Source organism: Perca fluviatilis, chromosome 10 (assembly GCF_010015445.1).
Source record: "Perca fluviatilis chromosome 10, GENO_Pfluv_1.0, whole genome shotgun sequence".
NCBI lineage: Eukaryota > Metazoa > Chordata > Actinopteri > Perciformes > Percidae > Perca > Perca fluviatilis.
In genome coordinates, this window is record NC_053121.1 from 17,480,296 (window position 1) to 17,489,228 (window position 8,933).

Sequence of the window (8,933 nt, forward strand, 5' to 3'; positions counted from 1 at the left end):
TTGTAATTTGCAATAACTTTTATTGAAAATCTCAAAACAACAAATTGATGTATTAACATCCGAAACATAGCCTACATGCCATAACTTGCTATTGTATGCTTGTATGGGAAATCACAATTGGTTTTAAAGTCAATAAATGCAAACATCCAGAATGTAATTAGAGACTTCTTAAGCCAGTTTCAGTGTCTCTTTAACCATGACTCCTATTCCATCAAAAACACTGTGAAAGGGAGCATTGCACATGAATGCACTGGTGGTGACCAGCTTATTTTTGACATCAACGTGTGCTTTCTCCACACCCGTGTTGACGTGTTTGCAGCCCATCTCCTTCACAGCGCCTGCTGTCTGCGCATACGGCCACCTAAAGACAAAAAGAGAAGGAAAGTTAGAATTCTAGATTTAATTTCTTTTATATCCATAGATATCTGATGATGAGAAACCATTTTACACACTTTTCACACTCTTTGTCCTGTCCCACAGTGACCTCACAGCCAGGCAGGATTTTGGCAGCGAGGATGGGGAGATGCAGCACATGCCCAGTGGCTTTCCGGCTTTGTGGAAAGCCTTGGTACTCTCTCTAAATGTGGCTGGATGGTGCAGTCCTTATTCTTCACTGCCCAGTCACTCAGGTTCTTCGCCACACCAAAGCCCCCTGAAAATGAAAGCACACAGGATTTGTTCAGAATATTATAAAAGTGGAGGTGAAAAAAAGGTGAAAGAAAGCAATATAAAATATTTGACTCTGTGGCATTTATTAATGGCTGGGTCAGACTAACCTGGGATAATGAGGGCGTCAAATGCTGAAACATCTAAATTGGCCAGATCAGTCACGTCACCCCTTGCAATGCGAGCACTTTCCTGCAGGATGTTTCTTTTCTCCTCAGTAGGTTTCCCGTCACAGTGATTTACAACATGCATCTGATCTGCATTCGGAGCAAACATCTGCACCTGAAATGAAGCATGTAAAACTTAGTCTATGTAGCTAAGGACTTTGGGATATTTTCAGAGTTGTTATTAAGACCATCTGCATCTTAGTTGGTCTGCTTTATCACAATGCTCTTGTGTTGCAAAATGAATGGACAGAAACATAGACGTGAAAGCTGAAAGTACCTCTAAATGGGAATGAATCCAGTAGTTTGACATTAAATAACAGGTGAATACACTATAATAAGTTAACTTGTCTTCTTTTCTTTCTGCCCTTACTTTTGCTCCAGCCCGACTCAGATGGACGAGGACAGCGGAGGCCTCGTGGATCTCTGTGCCGTCATAGACTCCACAGCCTGAGAGAATAACTGCAACACGCTTTGCCATGGTTCCTATAAAACACACACATAAAGCACATACATTTATCTAAAGTGTGTCTCCCCTTTTTGTTTCCCTATCAGACATGAAGAGCACTGCTCCTGAGCCAACTGTTGCACATTTATATTAGAAATATACAAAGCCAGGGGACAGAGGAGTCACAGGAGGGCTGCTGCTGCTAGACTTTTGATACCAGTAAAGACAAGTAACAAGAAGAGGTTGGATTCTGCTGTGCAAGACTCCACAGTAGAAATACATATATTGTGAAATGAGACAGTTTTTTAACATTTCACCATGTCCCTCGTGAATTTTGCGGTGCTGCTTTGCATTTAATCATTATGGTCTAAAATCATCCTGTGTTTGTCCCTAAAATATTAAGAGAAAGCATTGGTTAATTAAGTCTAGATAGCAGAAGTGAAGACAGTGTAGATGGATCTTACCTTGAATACGTACAGTAGGTAGCCTAGCTGTGTGTGATCAGGCTGTTCAGCAGAGGTGTGCTGACTGAACTCTGAAGCAGGCTCTTTATAGTCTGTCTGCCTCTCTGTCTCCTCCCACAGCCTGCTGTCCAAAAGGCTGACATCACCTCCAGGTAACAAGGAACTGTTTGGTCAGCTTTGGAGATAAAATGCTGAATCATTCCTCTCAGGAACTTAGTTTTTCATTGAACAATAAAACTGATGTACCAAGGGAACATTTAAATGACATCTTACTAGGTTATTTAATCCTTTGTGTTTGAGAATTGAGAAAAAAAATCACCTTTAGCTAACTTCCCATACCTAACACATTTACATGCTCTAATTTTGAAAATTTGATAGATAAAAATGTATTAATGACTATGCTACATATATTATGAAAAAAATACCAAGTGCTTTAAGTATAATATGAATGTCAGTTTTATCCTTATTTGTATTTTATGAAGCACAGTTGGGAGAAAAGGATTAAAAAGAAACATAGGCTAATAAATCACCAGATCTGTGTTATTTGAATTTTTTCCCCATGGATGTATTATTTTAAGTTTTCCTTCGATAGGCTAGCCTACCAATAGTTGTCGTCAGTGGTTTTCCATTCGAGCTGACGTCACCCCGTGTGTATAAAGTGCAGCCTCACGTCTTCAGAAATAACTCTTGCTATGGCTCGACTTCACTCACTGCATGTGTCTGTCGGCGTACTGAGCATCTCTGGCGGTAAGCTTTTTTTTATACACAGATTTATTTTTGATTTCGCCGCAGTTACCAAACCATCATAAGCCTACTTTTACTTCATTTTACTGACTTACATCCTCGACTATATGCTATACCTGATCATCGCACACATACTTGGCTATCCTGAACTTTTAGACAGACCGTTCAGTCCGCTCGAAGTGATGGTCGTTGTTTTGAAGCTGTAGAAACTTAAACTTAAAAAAAGAGTCTAGGCCTACTGCTAATATCAGAAAACAAATCTGTTCTTAAAACCAATCATACTGCTACAGATGTTTTTTATTAAAGGAGCTGTAATCGATATTCAGTAAAAAAAAAAAAGTGGTCTGGGAATGCCTTCACAGACTGTTCTTCAACTCGTCATATACCGATTGATACGGACGCACAAGGTCTCAACGCACTCACCTGCATGAACACGCACGCGCGGCCGCACCACCTGTCAAAACAAAGAACAGAGAAGTTTAGATTACTAACACACAGAGAGGGAATGAGACTTCATTCTTTGCTCAGGACGCCATTACTCCACTATATCTTTACATTGTAAATTGCCTTTGCTTAATGCTATATTAACCTTCTGAATATCTAGTAGGCCTACAGCCTCTTAAAATTAATAATTAGCTAGCCTACATAGACTAGGAAATCATGTACTCATGTGAGGAAATCAAAATATGGAAACTTCTCAGTTAGCCATACTTTTAGGCAGAGACCTGATCTTGATAATAAATAGGGGGAAGTCACATTTTCATTTTCATCAAAATGTAATTATTAATTATTATTAATTACCAGCAGGTGGCTCTAGATAAGGCTTGTTTCTTGCTTATAGGTTCTCTCCTGCTTTTGGTAAACAACTATGGCAGCTCACCGAAAAAGACTTCATCCCCCATACTGCACTGGGGATTTTGCTGCTCATCATTGCAGTCCTCTTAGCGTATGCAGGTTGGTTGTGATGAATGGTCATTACACGTTTCCTTTAACTCATTCATTTGTAGTATTGGTTGATTTGTATTTGGGTGTAAAACTCTCAATCCTCTGCTCTGTTTCCTCTTAGGTATCTGTTGCAGTCTGTCCAATGCCCAGATGTTTTCCTCTCTGTGTCTGACTATATCTGCCCTGTGGTGTGGTTCAGGTCTGGTATACATCCTGGTGGGACAGGGGGTGCTGCAGCCCACAGAGCTGAGACCCTCTCTGGTCCCGGGCCTGGCAGCATTTACCTTAGCCCTTCTCTTCATCGGCGGCGTAGCAGTCGTAGTGAAAAAAGCAGTTCTAGCTCTCATAGCTATTGGCATTAGCTTAGCATGTGCCCATCAAATCGCCGGTTTGTCAGCTGCAGGTTTTGGTCAGTCTGCCACAGCTGCTAACTACCTTCTGGTCTGTCTTGTGGGTGTTTACTTTGGTTTTGGACATCTGCTGTCCACCATCACTGATGGTAAAGTGGAGCCTCCAGGAATGGGCCTGGAGAGAAAAGCTGAGATGAAAACAGAGCAGAACCAGGGGTGTAGTGATGCAGTGTCAGTAGGTCTGGTGATGAACTTGCTGTCTGCCTCTGTGTTAGCCTGTCCCCTGTTAGGCGTGGTCCCGCAGCTCTCCGTTGGTCACGTGCCTTGGCTGTGGACAGCTGGGGTCTTCCAGCTTGGCATGTGTGTCCTCTTCTACCGAGGCATGGACACACTAGCTGCCACTTTTTACGGCTTCACTGCTCTGCTGAAACTTGCAGAGGGCTACAGCGCTCTCCTATCATTCTACTCAATTCAGCCTTTCTCCCCTGTTCCTTTCCCCGTTGTCTTCTCTGTGCTTTTCTCCATCCTGGCTCTGTTCAGTTGTCAGAAGAGCTTGCTGGAGGGGCTCTACCTGTTATTCTATGCAGCTTATTGTATTGCCATTGCAGCCCAGCCTCAAGGCTTCTTCCAAAGAGGCACGCAGGGTGTACAGGGAGCTATATTTGTATTCTCTGCTGGCATGCTTTTAATTACCACATTCAATATGGTCTCCACTACAATGATTCCCACAGGGCAGGGCTATTTCAAGTATCTAGTAACCAGAATCCAGGGTCTTACTCTCAGAGTCCATGATAAAGAGCTTCATGTACCTCACCTGGGCTACTCCAAGTATGCTGATGCAGAGGTGTTAGGCCACGCCTGCAGTGTGCTGGCTGCTTTTGCCATCACTGCCACAGTTGGTGACAGAAACCCTCTGTCTGTGCTGGTTCTGCCCTGGGTGGTGGCGGCCGGAGGGGTACTCCAACTGCTCTGTGGCTCAGTAGCTTTTGCTCGAGGTAAAAACCTTTGAGAGCACAGTTTTATTCTGTAGCAGGGGTGATGTGGGCAGTGTGGGGGTTGACACGATACGGCGGCCTGTACGGTGAAACCAGAAGCTTTAATGTGGCTGTCGGGATCATTAGCTTCATGCTGTTTAACTGTTTAGTGACAGCTGCAGCACTGTTTCTAAATGTTGCCTGGTTTGCTTACGCCCTCACCTTCCAGCTCATCCTTATTAGCTTCCTGCTCGATGCAGTAGGTGCACTGCCTTATGGATATGACATAGCAGTCACCATCATTTTTGGTCTTGTCAGTTTTTATTGTTTCCTTGCGCACATTTTCAACAGCACCTTCCAGTCCCCTCAGATCCCCTTAGGAAAACCTTTAGTGAAGCTGAGTGGGGTTGGGGGAGGTGCAGATATCTGTCCGCATGTACCGCCCCGCGAAAAAACCCCGATCGGTCCAGCAGATTGCAGGTGAGAATCTGTTAAAGAGATCAATGTTCATAAAAAAGCACAGTTGTTTACATGTTACATATTATTTTTCCTCTTCTTTAATCTCCAGAAATCATGAAAAATGGTGGCATATGTGGAATGCCTACTGACACCGTCTATGTTCTGGTGGCAGCTTGCAACAGGCCCGACGCAGTCGTCAAAGCTTACAAGTGAGTTTCCAGTGTGCCCTTATCTGCATTCATTTATTAATAAAATGTTCTTACTGTCTAATTGCTGTGTTTGATTTCAGGGTGAAGAAGCAGGCGCAGGACCGACCCATGTCTCTGTGGATCTCCTCCATCAAGCAGCTGGAGCCGGTGCGACACCTGCTGAGCCCCCTGCTCCTGGACTTCATGGAGGCTGCGTGGCCTTCCTCCATTAGCATGGTCATACCCAGAGGTAGGTGTGTGTTTATGGATGCATACTTGTACATGTAACATTGTGTGTTATATGAGCATCATATTGGTTTCTTGTCTCACACAGGCACCTGGATGGACATCTTTGGTTTAGGAGATGCTGCCAAACACATAGGGACACCACAAAGCATTGCAATCAGAAACCCAGACTGTTCTGTAGCCACACACCTCATTAATTTGGTAAGGGCTGTGGGAATGAATCACTACAAGTCTTAAAGTGAGTCAAACTACTCTGCAGGCCCTTTAGTAAAAATAACAACCTCTTTGTTTGCAGGTGGGACCCATCGCTGTAACCTCAGCCAACCCTACAGGCGAGGCAGACACAACTCACCACAACCAAGTTTATGCCAAGCTAGGCAAAAGGGTGAGGACAACATTCCAGTTTTATTAAGTACAACAGGCACTAGATTTTTTTTTATTTTTTGCAGTAAACTACATGTGCATTTTGCTTGGTTAGGTTGATGGAGTGTTATGTGACGGACCCTCCCCAGAGAACATTGCGTCGACTGTGGTTGACTGCACTAAGATTGAAACAGGGCATATTGGTTTCTTCAGAGTGGGTCTCATTCCTAAATCTAAGGTAATATTAATATCCCTGTTTGTTCTATTCATTCTAAATACTCAGTTTCAGTTCAGTGTATGCCTACAGTTCAGTGTATGCTTTTGTTTGCTTTGAAGGTTCTTCAAATCTTCGAGGAGGTTCAGAAGCGACACATACATGGGCAGACAAATCCTGCTTTTGAATATGAACTGCAGCTGTCCGATACACAAAGGGACAACAGTTGAGGAGTGGACGACACAGTGTCAGGAGGAGGAAGTGAAAACTCAACACCATTAACAGTTTCACCTGGACAAAGTTGGGTCACAGTATCCATGCACTGTTTGAAACTGCTGCAAAATATAATGTAAATTCAGATTTACACACATAACAATTGTTCTATGCATTGCTGTTTGAAAAGGCCTCATGCACTACCAAGTACAGGGACAGCGCTACAGGCTGGTCATGTGTTGGAGTTTTATGGTGGGCAAACTGATGTTTTTATTATGTTTATCTGAAAGTGGCATATTGGTGTGAAATTTCTATAATGCATATATCATATAATGCACGTAATATGAATAGCAGGATAACTTTATTAATTTGTGTTTTGTACAGTATGTAATATACAATTTTTTTTAATTGTCTTTCTGAAAATTGTATTTTAAATGCATGAATGTACTGTATATACTTTTAAATTATAAAATTTACATGACATTATTTCTAAAAGCAGCTGCAATTATTTATACAATACTGTTAAATTATTATGGAGCGTGTTTTACTCTCTTTTATGAAACATACTCATAACATTTACAGATCACTATATGCATAAGGAAACAAAAACATAAAATAATGACCTCATTAAACTGTCAATTAAATTGAGCTTTATTCTGTGAATTCTGATTCAGCAGCATTCACAGTATTACCCGATTCTTCTGTACAACTTTCGGTCGCCTACTACTTCTGCATACTTTCAGCTACAAAAAACATTAAAATAATTGTTAAAATATCGACATGCTATACTATGACTTTTTTATCATTTTTTTCGACATGCTATACTATGACTTTTTTATTGACATGCTATACTATGACTTTTTATCACTTTTTTCGACATACTATACTGTCACTTTTTTTATCACTTTTTTCGACATACTATACTATGACTTATTTATAACTTTTTTTGACATACTGTACTTTGACACGAGGCAAATGATGAAAACATAAATGTGCGTCAGGTCAGATAGCTTAGGGTGGTGAGAGATTAATTGGAAGACGGTTCCAGAAGGTTGAGTGTTCAAATCTTATATGTTTCAGTAAGCTTTGATGTCCGATGCACTAAGCGAAAGAGACGAATATGCTAAAATCATAAATTCTTTCATCAGGTTTAATAGCTTAGAGTGATAAGACAATGATTAGAAGACACAAGGTTGAGTGATCATATCCCACTCTTTATTTTGCATCCTTTATCCCTTTCCCACTTTTTAAACTATTTATACTGCACCAGCTGCTTTCCAATTCTTATGTACGGATCCATACTTAATTCAAGCCTAAACATGTTCTACATCTTTCATTCATTAGGAGTTTTACACAACTTAAACGTAAATTATTTTCATACTTTTGAAAATATTGAACACAGCTGATTGAGTTTTCCTAATTTCAACAACCCATTTCCCATTTTATTTACAAATTAAAGCCAGCAATTCAGTTTAGCATCAGCTTTTACAAAAACCTTTATACCATATTGGTGTCTTTGACTTATTTTTTTTTAAGATTATTTTTGGGGGGTTTTCCTTTTATTATGAAGTGACACTGTACAGACTTGAAAGGGGGAGAGAGATGGGGGATGACACGCAGCAAAGGGTAGGAGGTTGGATTCGAACCCGTGCCGCTGCAGGACTCAGCCAACATGGGCAAATGTGGGTGAGCTAGAGGCCACCCCATCATTCTTTTGATTTTTTTAAGACATTCTTATAAATTAGAACCATTTTTACTTTTCCACAATTACCTACAACTTCCCACATTTTAACAAGCAATTCAGTGTGTCGACAGCGTTTATTAAAATCCTTAAAATATTCCACTTTTGTTGATACGTTATTGGTATTGTTTAACATTTCAATGAAATTCATACCAGTTTTCCAACTATTCTCACTACTTCACCTTCTTCTTAAACAATTATGTCAGCAATCCAATTTAGCTTTAGCAATTTTGCTTTTCAGCATACACAAGCATTTTCTGCAGGATTTTCTAGTTCCAAAATGAGATTAAGCCCATATAAAAAAAGACCAAAAAAACACTTTTTTAAGCACGTGTTAGCAGCATTGTCTCATATAGTCAACGTGCTGCGGAGGAGGGTCTGGCTAGTCCACACAGCATTCCAGGAGAGGAGAAAAACCTACTCTGGTTTATTGGCATTTTTATTCACCAAGCGCCGGACAGAGCCACGGTGCTTCTGCAAAATAGGAACTTGTTTCAGTGGAACATGTGTATGGTCAAAAGTGGTTTTAGTCGTGCAACAGAAAACTCAGATTTGACTGATAGTCTAGCTAGCTGTCTCAATTCACCCTGCAGAGATCTGAGGAGTAGTTAACCATAGTCCTCATAAATCGAGCGAAGTTTAAAATTCAAACACAAAAAAAGTAGAAGGTAACAGACATCCAGACGAAAAGAGGGATATGCAGCGGAATTATTGCTATAGCTATTATCTGAGTGGTGACAAACTGGCTCAGGGC

At 41.0% G+C, this 8,933-nt stretch overlaps 1 protein-coding gene and 1 pseudogene across 1 annotated transcript; one reads left to right on the forward strand and one right to left on the reverse strand.

Moving 5' to 3' along the window:
* Positions 1-1,823, reverse strand: LOC120567262 (glutamine amidotransferase-like class 1 domain-containing protein 3A, mitochondrial). Its single transcript, XM_039814164.1, is given in 7 exon segments — positions 1-361; positions 453-522; positions 525-569; positions 572-652; positions 777-948; positions 1,204-1,316; positions 1,743-1,823. Coding segments are annotated over 6 exon segments (669 nt in total). The 5' UTR covers positions 1,312-1,316; positions 1,743-1,823; the 3' UTR covers positions 1-168.
* Positions 1,824-2,355: 532 nt separating this feature from the next.
* Positions 2,356-7,177, forward strand: LOC120567261 (annotated as a pseudogene).
* The last annotated feature ends 1,756 nt before the right edge of the window (positions 7,178-8,933 follow it).